General features: G+C 45.1%; 1 protein-coding gene across 2 annotated transcripts in view; it reads right to left on the bottom strand.

The window, feature by feature from the left end:
* The window catches only part of UNC5C (unc-5 netrin receptor C), a gene marked incomplete at both ends in the record, with an annotated part of 264,769 nt that overhangs the window by 7,771 nt on the left and 239,367 nt on the right, over positions 1-17,631 (bottom strand). For both annotated transcript variants that reach the window (XM_082315446.1, XM_082315447.1), the window contains 3 exons: positions 4,823-5,056; positions 7,259-7,427; positions 16,522-16,609. In XM_082315446.1, coding sequence (XP_082171572.1) covers positions 4,823-5,056; positions 7,259-7,427; positions 16,522-16,609 — 491 coding nt within the window. The remainder of the gene's footprint in view (positions 1-4,822; positions 5,057-7,258; positions 7,428-16,521; positions 16,610-17,631) is intronic.

Below are 17,631 nucleotides of genomic sequence, written 5' to 3'. Positions count from 1 at the left end.
CAACATATGGCATATTCATTCCTAGTTGTAAATAATAACAGAATGCAGTCGGTTGCCTATTAAAATAAACACATAATCCCCTACAAAGGCTCTTCCAAACCTCAGACATCCCAATATGGGAACACCTCACGCTGCTCTTCCTTCCTCTTGCTGTGCCTTGCCGGGAGCAGCCAGCTGCAAGACACTGAGATGTTGCAGCTGGTGCCTTGCTTGCTGCCTACAACTTTCCCACCCTCTCCAAATTACTTTTAACCTCAGGACCCGCTGGTCCAGCCCCGTCTGCACGCCTTGTCCTGCACAGCCAGCGGTAATTGCCTGGTGAATGCCCTCCCTTCGGCAATATGGCACTGCCAAGGACCTCCTCCCAGCACGGCTGGGGATGCTGTGGTGGCAGCTATTGTGAAAGCATGCAGCAAACACACCAACCTTTTTTTTTTTTTTCCTTTCTAAATAGTCATAGTTTGAGTCTACACAACACCATCGCACAGGGCTGGTTTGTACGCAGATACTCAACCCTTTCATCTTACACATAAGCCAGCAACTAGGCACCGTTCTGTGACCACCTCCAGAGGTGAAGGGCACTCATCCTACCTGACCCTCAAGGTGGAATGGTGGGCACTCATCTGAGAGCAAAGGCTGCAGCTCCGGCTGAGGGGTCTGCACCATCTGCCCCAGCGGCGGCCGATGCCTCCACCCAGACGGAGCTGCGGAAGGGAGAGGCGGCAGTGCAGACCTCAGGCTGCAGGAGGTGCCTACGCCTTTCCCCTGGGGCAGGGGCAGGCGGCAGGCCTGCCTGCAAAAGCTGTGCCCGGGCGGAGGCCGTCCTGCAGCAGGTGGCTGAGCTGCCAGAGGCGGTGAGAAGGCTGCGTAACATCAGGAAGGCTGAGAAGGAGTTAGATAGATAGCTGGTTCCAAGGGCAGTCTGCAGGGGACCCACAGCCCACGGCCAAACAGACAAAAACTCCCCCTGAGGTGCCCTTGCGGAACCGCTTCACTGCTCTGCAGGCTGAAGAGGAAAGACCCATCACACCAGGAGAGACGCTGGAGCCGAGTAAGGCAGCCCGATCTGCTCCCCGTGTAAGAACCCGCACAACTAAGAAAAGGCGACGGGTGATAGTAGTAGGCGACTCTCTTCTGAGAGGAACGGAGGCACCCATTTGCTGACCTGTCGCACACTCTGCAGAGGTGTGCTGCTTGTATCAGGGATGCCACTGAGAGACTACCAAGCCTCGTACAGGATATGGAGAAAGCTGAGGTACTCAACGACTTTTTTGCCTCAGTCTTCACCAGCAAGTGCTCAAGCCACACTGCCCAAGTCATAGAAGGCCAAGGCAGGGACTGGGAGAATGAAGAAGCACCCGCTGTAGGGGAAGATCAGGTTCGAGACCATCTAAGGAATCTGAAGGTGCACAAGTCCATGGGGCCTGATGAGATGCATCTGTGGGTCTTGGTGGATGAAGTTGCTAAGCCAGTATCCATCATAAGTCATGGCAGTCTGGTGATGTTCCCACTGACTGGAAAAGGGGAAACATAACCCCCATTTTTAAAAAAGAAAAAAAAGGAAGACCCAGAGAACTACAGGCCAGACAGTTTCACCTCTGTGCCCGGCAAGATCATGGAGCAGATCCTCCTGGAAACCATGCTAAGGCACATAGAAAATAAGGAGGTGATTGGTGACAGCCAGCATGGCTTCACTAAGGGCAAATCGTGCCTGACAAATTTGGTGGCCTTCTATGACGGGGCTACAGCATTGGTGGATAAGGGAAGAGCAACTCATGTCATCTACCTGGATTTGTCCAAAGCATTTGACACTGTCCTGCACAACGTCCTTGTCTCTAAATTGGAGAGACATGGATCTGATGGATGGACCACCTGGTGGATAAGGAAATGGCGGGATAGTTGCACTCAAAGAAAGAGTTGCAGTCAATGGCTCGATGTCCAAGTGGAGACCAGTGATGAGTGGCGTTCCTCAGGGGTCACTATTGAGAGTGGCACTGTTTAACATCTTTGCCAATGACATGGACTGAGTGCACCTTCAGCAGGTTTCCTGATGACACGAAGCTGTGTGGTGTGGTCGACATGCTGGAGGGAAGGGATGCCATTCAGAAGGACCTTGACAAGCCTGAGAGGTGGGCCCGTGTGAACATCATGAAGTTCAAGGCCAAGTGCAAGGTCCTGCACATGGGTCAGGGCAATCCCAAGCAGAAATACAGGCTGAGCGGAGAATGGATTGAGAGCAGCCCTGAGGAGAAGGACTTGGAGTTGTTGTTTGATAAGAAGCTCAGCATGACCTGGCAATGTGTGCTTGCAGCCCAGAAAGCCAACCATATCTATCCTGGGCTGCATCAAAAGAAGCACGGCCAGCAGGTCAAGGGAGGTGATTCTGCCCCTCTACTCTGCTCTGGTGAGACCCCACCTGGAGTACTGTGTCCAGCTCTGGAGCCCTCAGCACAGAAAAGACATGGACCTGTTGGTGCGGGTCCAGAGGAGGGCCACAAAAGTGGTCAGAGGGATGGAGCACCTCTCCTATGAGGACAGACTGAGAGAGTTGGGGTTGTTGAGCCTCGAGAAGAGAAGGCTCCAGGGAGACCTTATAGCAGCCTTCCAGTACCTGAAGGAGGCCTGCAGGAAAGCTGGAGAGGGACTTTATACAAGGGCATGTAGTGACAGGACAAGGGGTAATGCCTTTAAACTGAAAGAGGGTAGATTTAGATTGGATGTAACGAAGAAATTCTTCCCTCTGAGGGTGGTGAGGCCCTGGCACAGGTTGCCCAGAGAAGCTGTGGCTGCCCCATCCCTGGAAGTGTTCAAGGTCAGGCTGGATGGGGCTTTGAGCAACCTGGTCTAGCGGAAGGTGTCTCAGCCCATGGCAGGGGGTTTGGAACTAGATGATCTTTAAGGTCCCTTCTAACTCAAACCATTCTACGATTCCATAATTCTATGATCTACAGCTAGTTTACTAGGTTCATTTTTCATAAACCTTCTCCTTCCCCAGACTTTTCATTTTCAGAGAAGGGCAATTGATACATTCATAACAGTTTGTGGCCAGCAAGTACATGTGCTTGTCCTCCTGTAAACCACCAGATAGCTGGGTCTTGAACCCCATGGGTGGCCTTCTAGTCTTGGGGTAGATGTGCCAAAAAGAAGAAAATTAAAATGCATGTACTTTGCTGTATAACAGCAGTAGGTATGAGTGGGATGGTGGCTGCCTGACTTTGTTCACCTTTCCTCACCAAATTAGAAGCTCGCTTTGGGGTCTACCTGCAGCAGAAACCCAAGGACTGGACTGCTCCTCTCCTAAACATTGGCTGCAGCTTCTCGGGTGAAAGATGGTCCCTCTGTGTTCCTCAGCAGCTCTCCTGATCCCTTCTGCTATCGCACCAAATAGGATTAACTTTACCTCACAACTCTTCCCACGGTCTATTAGAAACAAACCAACAGCTCGAGTAACACCTAATTGGATTCCCCCAGCTCTGACTGCATTAGCTGTCTGTCCAAGGCCCTCCGAGTCACTTATTATTACCTTGGGCCTTGATAAACCCGTGGAAAATTGTATTATACAGCACAGGCATACAAACATCAGGACTTTTGAAGCTTGATTGCTACAAAAGATCCTTTTCACTTTTTTTTTAAGAGGAAAAAAAAAAAAAAGGGAAATCAGACCAGGGAAAATAATTGTTTCTAAAATCCTGGTAACACCAACGTATTGACAGAGGCCAAGCTCCCAGGCCCTGTCCAGACAAAACCATGCTGAAGTCATGATATGCCTGCTTCAACCCTTGTACTTTACTGCCTTTCTTACATATAGAGAAAGAGTATCCCCCCAACAAAGCCTAGGCAGGCAGGTCTTGATATCAGATAGTATAGGGGAGGAAAACGGAGCGTGCCATTCATAGTGATGGAAGTCACTGCTCTGAAAAACAGAAACATCTCCCAGACAGTGTATGTGGGTTTGAATCCCAATAATTCCCACGTGGAGCTGAGGAAATAAAAGCATACACAGCACCAGGATGACTCTGCCTAGAGTCAGGCTTTGAACTCATTTTGCTGCAAAGAGGCATTTGGGAAGTTGTGCTTGCTATGATTAAAGAAAAAAAACCCACCTTTTAATAACCTCTATTCTTACATGTCCAGTTGGAGCTACATATTTCATGAGTGCATCTATTATAGATACCATCTGTATAAATACAGGCATTTATAAAGAGAAATAGCAAGTATGGTTATCTATCTGCTCATCTGTATGTAGTGAGTGTGTGTTTGTGTGCATGCCAGAATTACGCAGTGAGAGTAAGGTTATATAGTTAGAGATAGCAACAGCTTTGGTTTATTTTAGTTGTGAATTCCCAACACAAAAAGCTGCATGCAAAGAGGTGTAATAAAGCAGTATGAAAGCAGGCAGTGATTAACAGCCCAGAAGCTTCTTTTATCATTATCAACTATTTACAAAGAAGCATTTATATGTTCCCCCATCTCTGGGGAACTGGCACTTAGCATTAAAAATACATGAATAATGAATGAAGCCCCGTGTACCTTATGGCCTTTTAATAATGCAAAAATCTTAGGATTCAGGATATGATACAGGTAAACAAAGGAAAAAAGACTGGTGGGCTGAAAATAATGGGAGATCCTTACGCAAAGGACAATTTATAGCGTGTGGGGGTTAAACTGTAAAACAGCAGCTTGTTGTCAAGCTCTTCTTCTAACTAGAAAAACAACCCAGGGAGCAGGAACACATGGAGCAGAAGGCCTAGTCACAGCTATGACTGTAGTCCTGTAAGAGCTAGAGACCGAGAGGGAAAGCGAGCAAGAGAGCAACAACTACCTTAAGGGCATCCTGCGTGTCATCGAGGCAGTAGACCCGGATGCTGTACTCCAGCGAAGAGCAGGACAGCGGTCCAAAGATGGCCAGTTTGAGACGTTTGGCTGCTGCTTTGGTGATTGACTGTCCCACCAAGGCATATGTGCTGAGGGTTTCTGTCAGGATATGGCAGGCCTCTGGGTCCAGCTGGATATAGCATGGAGTGGTGAAGTTTTCCTCCCCAACCACCACCACATCCTAAGGGAGAAAGAGACCAAGTTAGAGCTCCCGACCCCTCAGAGCTGCTCTCCTTTGAGACAGCAATGCCCCTTTCAAGCCTGGATGATGCACGAAGTCCTTGCTGTTTGCACCTCAAATTAATCAAGATTCAAAATTCCTGCTTCTGGCTTTTCTCCCGTGTAGGCATGGGGAGGGGATGATTTCTCTGGGGTGATGATGGTGGTAGAAACTTCCTCCTGTCCTCACTCCCCTAAGACATGTAACTCTTTCCTCTGGGCCCTGTAGCAGTTTTTAAAGCCCTAAGCAGAGTTAGGCAAATAATGAAAATATCACCAATACTTTATTGAAAAAGATATTGCAGAACTAATCATTCGGTGACCACGATTTAACATCAGTAGTCACAGGCGTGTTGAAGAAATAAGTGCTCTTCACTTCCTAAGTATGAAAATAAGGAGTTATAAAAACTCAAGGAAGGGAATTAACCTCTACGATGGCCGAATGCCACATGTACATGAAATATCACCTGCTGCTTCGTTGGAATAATCCTCCGTGACAAGTAAAAAAATACATACAGCCTGAATGCAGACAACCTCCCCATCCTGTGCGTAAAGGAAAACAGCTCCCCTGCTAATTTCTCCATTCAACCCTGCGTGTAATATCCTGCACGCAACACGAGGTGCTTTGAATGGCTTTGAGAGAGAGCAGAAACAAAAAGGCAGCAGTGGATGACGGCCGCCTCTTGCAAAGCCACCAAGCGCCACATGATGCTCGGCACAACTCATCGGTTTCATCCCCGCTGCCTGCAGGTCTGCGGTGCAACGTACACATCTGGCAGCTCAGCAGCGTGGGCTCAACTGAAATTTGTCATTAAGCTCAGGAAAGGCAAATGTGCCATGTTTGCAGGGGTGGTACAATCCTTCTGGAGGGCAAGGTGCTGCAGCACTGATTGCATCCCCCCCTCCGGCCACGCCAGCAGCTGGCTCTGGCAGGAGGCACTGGCCCCGAGCAATGCTGTAAGGGTGTGCATGCATGCGCATGCGTGTGCACATGTCTGCATGCATGTGTGAAACTCAGCTTGGAGGAGCTGCTCCAGAATTGAGCGGAGGAAGAAGATCGCCGTGCTATGGCCAGGGATCCTGTGGATGCTGCGGAGGCTGCACTGGCACCAGAGCCTGTGCGCAGCCGGTGGAGCAACCGCTCTGTCAGGGGCAGGAGGAGGATGGGGGAGAAAATGAAGAGGTGCCAGTAACATACAGACACAAATAAGGAACATATGTGTGGTGCCAAGAGTCAGGCTGGTGGGGTACAGATTAGTTGGCGAGACAGACCCGTGTTCGCTGCACACTCCCTCCCAGTGTGAGGAACAGCCAGTGCCACAGGCAGGTGACAAAAGCAAGAGCCTTTAGGTGGCAATGCCGGACACCACGCTCTTGCTGCTGTCAGCCCAACTGCCTTCAAAAGCCACCCTGTCCTCATTAAACCTACCAGTAGGAAAAGATACCCTTGCCAAATTAATTATGTGAGACCAAACTGGTGGCAGCAGGTACCTAGGAGTACAGAGCCGGAGAGGAAGGCTCTGCCAGGATGGCCCAGCCTTGCTGAAAGCATCACTTTATGCTCCAGTTACAGTGGAAGATCCTTCTGCCACCCTGCCCCAGGGCATCCTCCTGCCGCACCACTGGCAAGTAACCACCCCAGGCTCCCACCAAGCCTGCACTGCCCAGCAACACTTGTGCAGCTCCCGAGTTAACAGGGTGCAGGGTTAGATCCTGGCCGCATGAACTGAATCAAAGTGATGTTCCACCAACATGTTAGGAGGGAAAAAGAAAAGAAAAGTAAGGCCTATAAATTTTATTAAGCTGGCTGATGTCTTGATGCTGAAGCAGGGGTTCGTTTGCAGCATTTTTTTTTCACTTTCTTGAAAACAAACTATAAACCAGGGGAGTTCAAACTACTCCATAAAAAACATTTTCTTATTTCTAGAATCGAGTCAGAAATTATTTTCAGCCATTATTTTTTATTTTGCCTTTTCTCTTCCTTCTCTCCCCATGGCTTCAGCACAATATCCTGCCACAACCAAAAGCTCAAGTATCATGCATGTCAGCAGCCATGCATCTCACGCGGAAAACCTGAAATACAGGCATCCTGTAAAGGCAGCTGAAGGATTAGCAGAGAGCCCTGCATGCTGTCAGCACAGAGGCTGGAGCTCTGGAGCCTCACCTCCCACGGCCCCTGGGCAGCCTGGTGCTTCAGCTGGATCTGCCAGTCCTCCGTGTTCGGTTCTGCGCAGTGGTGCATGGTTAAAATGACGGGCCGGGTTAGCAGTGCTCCTGGTGGGCCGCAGCTCACCACCGGCGTCAGCAGGGTTTGGCTGTCTTCTACAGGTGGCCTGACAACGGGACAGAAAGATGGATATATTAAGTGAGTTGAAAAAGGCAAAAAGGTACATTCAGGTATGTAAAAATAAAAAAATCCTTCTCTTAAAAAGATTGTGCAAGCAAAGAACGGGTGGATTTGATTTGTTTGTTTTTTCTAAATACCAAAATTTTTTTTTTTTTTTTTTTTTTTTTGCCAAATATCACTCATTTGTCAAAATGCAGGTTTGGGCGTCAGGAAATTACAGAGAACATTTGCTGAGCACCCCCAACTCTGAAGGATCCTTGCAGACCACATGCAGAGGCTTCATTTCACCCACTATTGAAATGCAGTCACTGCTGCATTTGGCAGTTGTTTAGCAGCATACAAAAATAAGCAGTGGCTGTTGTAAGCACCACATGTGAGAATTATTTACTGTCTGGACAGAGAAAATTGAACAAAGGAAGAGAATGAACATGAGCATGTCTGAAACCTTATGAGTGGTATATGGCACATAGATGTGCAGTTTGGGTTCAGAGCCATCACCAAACCCACTGATACTCCATTTTACTTAAAAGGCATTCAGGTCTACTAGAATGGCTTTTGCAAATATGCTTGCAGGGAGCAGGTGTCACTGGCAGCGGGGGGAGAAAGGGCGAAGGGATGGTAAGGAATAGGGCAGAGGGCAAAACACACTTGCAAAGCCTGAGATTTCTAGCGATAACCTGGAGCTGTTCAGTTAAAAACATGGGTATTGACCAGTGCACTTGCAGTCAGTCACGAAGAATGGGTGGTATGGGAAATCATAAAAATATATAGGATACATTGCATACACTGTAGTTTGTAAACAAGTGTGTGTGTGTGTGCATGCGTGTGCATGTGTAAACGATCCCAGACCAACTGCTGAGGAGCTTAAAATCAGAGGAAGCATGAGTGACTTTAACTATCCCAACATCTGGTGTATGACAAATACAGCTGAATGTGCCTCATCAACTGCCTCCCTAAATAATACAGAGGACAAATTCATGATCCAGAAACCAGCAAGCAGGAGATTAAAAGTGTTTGATGGGATCTGCGCTTAAACTCCAGATCTGCCCACAGGACCTCCCATCTTCTGCTCTGGCTAAGGGTTCAATCCCTTGTTGCATTTACAAATATTGCTATTTACATCTGTATTAGTCTTAGTGGAATTAGTTGAGACAACATTAAATACTGTTTATTTCTGCAAGTCTTTGCCTTTACTAAAAGAAAGAGCAAAAAAAGCAGCTGTAATCTTAGATAACATTTTCAAGGAGGCTAAATCAGGACAGAAGCTGTTTTGACATCCAATTTATTGTACCTATTCTGGCTATTACGTCTGCAGACATATCCTAATTTTGCCCACCTTAATTCTCCCTGAATAATCCATCAATCCCACAGAAAATGAAAGACAAACTTTTGAGAAATCCTTTTTCAAAGTGGGACAAAAGCACTTTTGAAAAGTGTCTCGTTGCTACAAATGTTGTGGGAGGTTTTTATAACATTTGAGGAAAAAAAGGTCCAGCATAGAAATATTTAAATCTATGCAAATCAGTAAATCCAGATGATATGCATCTGTGGAAATTAACTGATGAGTTTACTAAATGACTTAACAATTGTTTCTGAAAAGCCATGGACTGGAAATAAACAGCTGCGATAGCTGCCTTTCAAAAAAGATGTAAAATATAACAATCTGGACAGCTATCATGTATTATGCTGGTTATTTTAGCCTAACCAACAGCACACAAAAGAAATTAAACACTAGCAGATAGAGTACCTAGTCCAGCTCCTCTTGCATGCTGTAGGCATCTCTGGATTCAGATTAAGAAGATCAGGGATCACTCTCTTGCAAGACTGAACTGAATAAATCATTGGGCAGTTTTTTGACTAAAATGTTGCTTCTTTTTCAGACTCATTTACTTCAGTATTTTTTCACAAGAAGCAACAAGAAGCTTAAAAAACACTCACAGTATGTAGCTTTTAATGGTCATCTACCATTAATGGGTATTTGAACACTCTCCTACAGTCTAATTCAAGAAATTTCAAAAAACATAATGTCTTATGAGAAGATCTTTCAAAATTACAACATTTGTCTGGAAAGCTACAGATATGACAAGCTATAAACTTAATCATCTGGTTAGCCTAACTTCATCTGAAAGACTATTGACCCATGAAGAAGGAAGGAAAAAAAAATACACGTTATCATAATTTTTTGGACTGAATTACAAAACCAGCAGTCAAAAAGAATATAGGAGGGAATATATCATGATTGCCATAAAAAAAAAAAATCATACAGTGTCTTTTAGGTGAAAAATGAATTAAAACCGACAAGAAGCTGAGCACTGATGCATGCAGTTAAAAAAAGCCAAAAGGTCATAAAATAATATGGTACTGATAAATCATACAGCCTAAAGTTGTCTCAAAGTAAAATTAAGTTTAGTCATTGCTCCGTGACAAAATTTTGTTAGCTGTTAAATTTTAGGACTCTGATGGAAGGCAGGATTCTGTGCCGCAACATTTTATATCCGATTAGCACAAGTATAAAAAATGATGCAGAACACTAAGTCGGGAGGTGCTCCAGACTACATAGTCAGCAAGTGAGATGGAAAGTTGATACAAGCATACAAAGACCATGCAAAAACCAGAAAGGCTTAGTGTTTTTTCCCCAAGTTGGTAAACAGCATCTTTGTCACCAGACTTAGGCGATTTATTGCCAAGCGGATGAGACACGCATGCTCCTGAGCTGGGTGTTTATGATACAGGACACTCTGATGAGTAAAGAGCAGAAAAATGGGCCAACTGCGAGGGTGGTTGACTTTGCAGTCCCCAGCTGCCAACCAGACACGCATCTGAGTCTGGCACGACAAAGTTATGGAACACTGCTGGTCCCAATGACTCTCCTCCACCACCCACCTCATGCAGATACTGACCCACCTCAGCTGTCCACCAATTTGGGGACTGTAAGTGACCTAACTACTTTAAGGCTTTAAAAACTGAGATTTAATGACCTGCAGAGAAGTTCTCGAGTGGTGTGAAGCAGGGGTCAGTGTCACTGAAGACGTGAAATCCCAACTCTATTGAAGTCAATGCTAAACCTCTCCCTGACTACTGTGCAGCCAGGATTTCTACTCACAATGTGGCAGGCAACATAAATAGTAACACAATCAGTAAATTTACAGATAACAGTAAATAAGGAATTATTGCAAGTAACAACGAGAGCCAGAAAACAATGCAAAAGATCCAGAGAAGGTAAAAATATGGGTAGGAAATAAAATCCTATTAATTGTATAGCAGCTCATGCTTCCAGAGCAAAACAAGTTCCAAACACAGTTATTTAGTAGCAAATAAAAGCAATAAAAGTGAAAAAGATCTCAGGTGAGCCTACTGCAACATAGCAGGCGTCAACTTGTAATGTGACACAGTGGCAAAAAGCAAATCTGAATTCTGGGGCTGTATGGAACAAGGCATGTCAGAGCACGCTGAGGTGATATTCCCTTTCCTATCCAGCTCTAATGTGACTGCAGGTAGCAGGTTGTTTAGGGACCGCAGCGAGATCTCAGAAATAAACACCTGAAGCCCAGAGGAATGAGGCTAAACTACGCAACGGCACATAGAGCAGAGAGGTACCCTATGACAACTGACAGGAAAAAGGAACAAAAATCTCTTGACAGATCTTTTCTTATTTCTCACTGTTTCTAATTTCCATTTTAAAACAAAGGGATTATGCCTTAGTATAGCTAATGAGAACAGAAACAGATGCAGTAGACAAGATATATTATACAAGAGATATTAATCTTTCTGCTTCGAGGCATAAACCCAACACTAATTGATGGGATTAGTAAACAACAAATTCCCCTGAAGACAGGTTATTGTGTAGTCATTCATTACGAGCAATTTTCTACCTTCTCCTGGAGCAGGTGATGCAGCACCAGCAAAGCCAGGATCCTGGCCTAGACGCGTGCCTGTTGTAATCGAGTATTGCGATTTCTGTGTTATAGATCGTAGGAGATCCAGCACAAACATATAAAGCAAGGGAGTTACATCCTCTAAAGCAGAAAAATCTTTGAGCAGACATCTTCAAAACTGTGGGCCAGAACCTACTTTTAGGCTGTTATCCGAAAAAGAACCCCAAACCCAAACCCCAAAAAATCCCATCCACATGTGCTTCACTTTAGGCTTGCAGCAGTCTTGGGACGACTTACTAGATGAGACTGGGCATTCAGCTGTGCTAGTATGACTCTGAAGCCACTTCACTGCAGGTGAAAGGGATGATTTTGTTTTACAAAGATCTGGCTGAGACTAAAATTCAATCCCCTGTTTAGCATTGACATTAAAAGGCACTAACAGTAACACAGGTCTTCAGATATTTTTAGATGTCGTCCCATCCCACACTGCTTATCAAGAACAGTCACGTTTTATTTAAAAGCAAATAAGCTTTTATTCACTATATCTGGTCCCTTCACAATCAAATTTGTGTTTTTAATGGGATTACTCATTTGAAACCATCTCCCTGTAATAAGCCAGACCATATTCATTAAGGTAGCTGTCAGACAGCAGATGTGAACACAACTAGAGAAATCTCTGCTCCTCAGTGAGCCTACATTGTGCTCCCTGCCATCGTGCGTAGATGTTACAGGCACTCACAGTAGCTGAAGAAGCACATGACGGAGCAGGGAGAGAGGAATGGCTACCTCACAGCAACAGATGGCAACCCTTCTACACAGCTTAGCCAAAAGTCAGAGGGAAGACATTTTATTTCCCCTTTCATTGCTGGGGCTTTATTTTTAATTTGTGTTCCTTCCTAAGTTTCGAACTTAATATTCTTGACTGACCCTGGTTCTTCTGCTAGTCTATATTTAGAAGGAAAATTATCAGAAAAATTTCCCTCCCCTTTTGCTCGTGCTCTGGTCTTTTTTATTTTGAATTTTTCAATTAAGATGACTGACACTTCATGAAATTGTCTTCTGGAGTTGCAAAGTAATTTTGTTTACGCAACTGAAATACAGAAGGAAGGTGGAGAAACGAGACATGGAAGACTTCAATTTCTTTTATTTCACAACACTAAGCTTCACTGGTGAAAAAGGCACATTGCTGCCTGGATCAAACTCACTGATCAGCTGCATGACTTTAATATAAAGTCTATACATATACTGTGAAGCCACTGATGCAAATCCTGGCAAGGCTCACCTGACTATTCTCTCTTTTAAGGTAGCTAATTTGGAAGTTGCACAATTTACATGTGTCTTCCATCAAGATCTTCAGGAGCACTGCTTGCTCCGTTCTTCAGGGTTGTCACATTTTGTGGGCAGGGTGACATCCACTCTCATTTGCATCATCTCCTGTGTGATGGATTATACAGGAGCGTCCTTCACTGTGCCATATTTAGTGCAGTTCTTGCCTCTGATTAGAGTATGCACAAGTAGCTCCACCTAAAGCTGTGCAAGCTCGGCAGGGGTTCACACAGGAACACGGGAACTGCCATACAAGATCAAACCAGTGCTCCATCAAGGCCCAGACCCCGTCTAGCACTGACCAGTGCCAGATGTTTCCAAAGGAAGCACACAGCTCCACTGATTTAGCTCACAGCTAAATTTGTTTTTTAACCCAAGGCAGTCAAGAAAATCCTGAAGGCTGGAGGTTTATACCCATGCTATTTAATCCTTAATCGTGTAAGATCTAGCCTCTCACAGATGCTCATGGGAACAGGCTCTTACAGGTACTGGTCACAACACTGTGTTTATTTTATAGGTGAAACCATAGTTCAAGAAGCCATCCCTCCTTGCAAATCTCAAAGTCAGTGATACTTCCCCAGGCTAAGGGAGAGAGCATCTGATCACCATTGAAAAAGCCAATGAGCTTCAAGACAGAAACCTGCAGGTAGTTGTAAAATACTCTCACAGGCTTGTCATTTTTTCAGTTATATATATCTATATACACACACATACATGTATGTGTACAAACACACAAATACACACATATACATAGATATCCATGTCCCCACTGTAGCTACTTCATAAAGCACATGGACCTTTCCACGAGGACAACATGAATCTCTCACGCCAGCCAGGGATCAGAGCCCAGTAGCTGCTTGCCATCCATCCTGCCCTGAATGACAGGCAGAAGGGGGATGAGCTTGCAGTGCAGGAGCAGGAAAACAAGCCTGCTGGAGTATCAGTCTAGGGAAAGAGAAAATCCACTGTGCCACAAGCACGCTAACACACTTAGAGAAAACAACCGCCTCCAAGTGGCGTTTATTGCAAGCCATCAGAACGCCGATTCACTGCAGAAGGATAATGCTTTTAGGGTGACCCTCCTGCTCTCACATGCTTTGATGGATATGAAATGGAATAAATAGAGCGTCTCCGAAAGCTCTCCTAGCCAATCTGCAAGGCAAAACAAAGAGTGATATTACTGGGTTATGAAGTCTCTCAAATGTCTGTACTACAGGTTTCAGAGACTACCTGGGGAAATGTATTAGGAAAACAAAGGAAGGAAAAGAAAAGAGGAATTTGCAGCACTCTGAGGGATAACAGATTTCCTGTTTCAGCTTGACTGTTCAGAAGTCGTTTCATATTTCTACAAACAAAGTGTGAGCTAAATCTTAAGTTGCTGGAGATATGTGAGCTGTGATGGTATGCCTCTCTGTTGCTGCACTGGTTCTATTTAGGGTAGCACTACAGGGACCACATTCTCGCCTCAGTGGCGGTTGTATATCAAGAAAAAGAGCCTGCCTTCATTTCTGATTATAACACCCATTTTATAGTTTCCTGTACGTCCCCTTCCAAACTACATCAACACACAGCAGGACTTTTCAACCCATACACATTTACACAGCGCACATGAAAAAAAATATAGGGTCTTACAGGGTTTATTGAACACACTCCAGTTACCACTTGGCCACAAAAGCGAATGTCTGCAGCTAGTCCTTACTGTGGACTATCACTCTCTGCTGGAGTGCTGTAAGAGTGCAGCAGCGGATTTAAAAAATAATTATGCTGCACACTAACTTGTGGTACCCATATAACTCCAATTATATGAAGCAACATCTGTGGCCCATGCAGTCAGAAAAAGAGGCTTTGACTGAGCTGCAGCTCTGCTACAGAAAGTGAAGTGTCTGGTAACACAGTCCTGCAGCAGGAGACCATTACAGCTGGGTGCTGGGTGCCACCCACCCCTTTCTGCTCCTGGGCACCTGGGGAAAGGGAGCAGGTAACAGGGGAGGACATTACTGTCCTGCAGTGTTTAAGCCCTTTTCGGTGACTATTCGGTTCCCAGTGATCTAGACAACACAAGCTCAATTTTAAACATCCTAGAAGTGGTTGGTTTCCATGAGCATGAAGAGCCTGACATGCTGAAGGGGGGCTGAAAAGCTGCCACAAATCAAATAAGCAGCTGGGGTCTGTGTGCTCAGGAAGCGATTCCCAGCATGATGGGAAGAGCTCTGCTACCCTGATGGCCAAGGCAGCCCACTCTCTACTCTCCTCTACTAGGGAAAGAAATCACTTCTCAAAGTCTTCACTGCAAGTGAGGATTCACACCTTTCCGTTCACTTCTGCAGGCGTACTTCAGCACTCTTGCTCAGTTTGGCAGAGCACAGGTCCAAGCATGCTTTTCCCAATACAGGTTAACCTATCCTTCTATCCCGTGTGTGAACTGCTGAGTAACAGCTATCACAAAACACGCAGAGGAGGCATATGACCTTCAAAGAACATAAATCAGACCAGCATGTGACATTGGTTATCCACAGCTGCATGAATAAGGAGGCAGGGATACCCCCCATAACTAGCTGGAAAGAAAATAATTGCACATATAGCTTCTCTTAGGAATGAAATAAATTTTTTTGAAGAATTAGATATTTTAAAAAGGGAGATTTGGAGGCAAGCTGAATAACAGAGGATGCCCTCTGGTTTTAACTTTTTTTCCTTCTGCAGGAAAGTCTCTTTTCAATGCTGTTTATAAACGTCTTTAAAAGACAGCCAAAAGTAACAGGAATACAATCAATACTAGATATGAACAGAGACACTTTTTCTGTAGCTGCAATTAGCTATTTTCAAAGAGCAGGCGATGAATAATGTATGCAAAAGGGTGGGTGGAGGGGTTACTTATTTTTTCTTTAAGCAGATTATTTTAGCATGGGTGAAAGACTACCCAGCTAAAGAATAGTGTTCAATATCACGCAGTGTATAAACAGCTGTGGCTTAGCACATAATAAAAGCCATTAAGGGGCTGAGCCAAAAAAATGTATCTAGCTATGAGGAGGGGAAAGAGGCAAAGTACCGTGTAATGATTTCTTAGATTCACATTTGCCATTCAGCCTTTGTGCACGAGTCCGTTCTGCAGACTAAGATCTCACCCTTCTCTTCATTAGGTTTTCCTAAACTGCTTCAAACGGTATCGTGGCATTTTCAGAAACTGCTTTTTTTATGCCAAGGCTGCCCAATCACTCAGTAGACATTAAGATCTAGAATATTAATTGGCCACACATGCAGATAACAGGTGAGAACAACAGGGGTCATCCCAGCATTGGCTCTGGGTGGCCCTTGGTGTGCTGTGCCTGGGGCCAAGCAGGACAACTACTTGCTTACTTCTACCTTGGAGCAAGGAGGGGTGAAGGACACCAAAAGCTTTGGCTCCATCTTCTTCACTGCATGGACTAGCCAAGCCCATGAAGGGTAAAATAAAAATTCACCTTCATTATAACAGGAAAGGAGATTTTCCAAGCCAGGTGCTCAGGCACCTGTCGCTCTGCTGAGCCGGTTTGCCACCTTGCTCCTCCGCTCCCTTCTCCTTTGCAGCACGGGTCTTTATTAAGAGATTACCTCACACCTTCTCTGCCGCATCAAACTCATGCTGGCACATTTTCCTCACTTTTGGCTATGATTCAGCATCCCCCCAGCTTGAGGGCTTGCTGCAGAATGCAACTCTTGGTTAGGAAAGAAAAAGTCTGAGCTGGTTTTGCAGCAGTTTATCCTTGGCTTTGCTTGCCTTTAGCTCCAAGTCAGCAAATAGCTTCAATGCAGTTGACTTTGCATAAGCATATTACCACAGGTCTTTAGTTACTACATTTTCCCCCTCTGTTAATACACAACCAAATAAAGGCAGTCTTTTACCTCATGTTCTCCTTCCTGTGAACTGTCACATACATTTCATAGACTCTCCCTTGTGGAACGGCCCCCGCTGGGATCAGCAAGCTTACTCCTGCAGGACAGAAGAGACAAAAGATAAAATGGAGAAAAAAGAAGCAAGTGGGCCTGTGAAGAAGAGTGACAGGAGAGACAGAAGATGAAGCCTGTGGTGCCAGATTTTCACCCAACCTCACCAGCAGACTCTAAATGACCTCAGCAACTCGGGAGAAAAAGTATTTACTGCAAACCTGGCATCTCCAGCAATCAGCTGGTCTGTTCTTACTTCTCTTGTGCGTCGGCAGTGAAATAGGGGAGTGGAGAAGAGGATTTTCTTCCCTTCCATTTTATTTTATTTAAAGAGCAGACAGATGGTTACGCTGCTGCTTACCTTGTAAAATGATGGAAAAATGAACAACTCTGACTAGAACTTCCAACAGCTGTAACGGGACATCTCTCCCTAGGCAACTCTTAATTAAAATCAGGAAAGAAAGGCAGTGCAGCACTGTCCCAGGAAGCAACGAGAACTAGTTGTTTTCTGAAAGATGGCTTCTGCGACTGGCATCCTGTCTTTTAATGCACTCAGCTTCTAATTAGACTACCAGGGAGACAAAATTGGCCTTCCTGGTATTTTGAATGTGCCTAGTCCTGTAGAGTGGCTCCAAATTCAGGTATCCAACTTTGAAAAAAATGTGGGCAAATACGCTCCGTGCTCTTTTCAGTGATGATTAGGTGCACACTTGATTACAAAGCACTGTTCTTATATTACTGCAATTTCAGAAACGTTGGCAAATGACTGCCCGGAAAACAGAGGGTCCTGTCATTGCACAACAAACATGGCACACGAACCAGCTATTTCACTCTGCTGGACATGTCTCAGCCAGCCGTCTTTGCACATGTGGATTAGCTGGGAATCAGTGGCAAGGCTTTTAATACAGTTATTACTATATAACTGAAAACAAACCTACAGGCAGATTATTTACATATTTACATATGCACAAGAGAGGCTTTATAGAAACTTCGCATGGCCCTGTCTCTCCTCTTCAGCATACGTGGTTTGGTTATGCTTGTGCCCTCCCATGTGTTGGTGTACAGGGG

This window comes from Platalea leucorodia, assembly GCF_965183815.1.
Source record: "Platalea leucorodia genome assembly, chromosome: 6".
NCBI lineage: Eukaryota > Metazoa > Chordata > Aves > Pelecaniformes > Threskiornithidae > Platalea > Platalea leucorodia.
The sequence above is the reverse complement of the archived record's forward strand: the minus strand, read 5'-3'. Positions and strand labels throughout refer to the sequence as shown.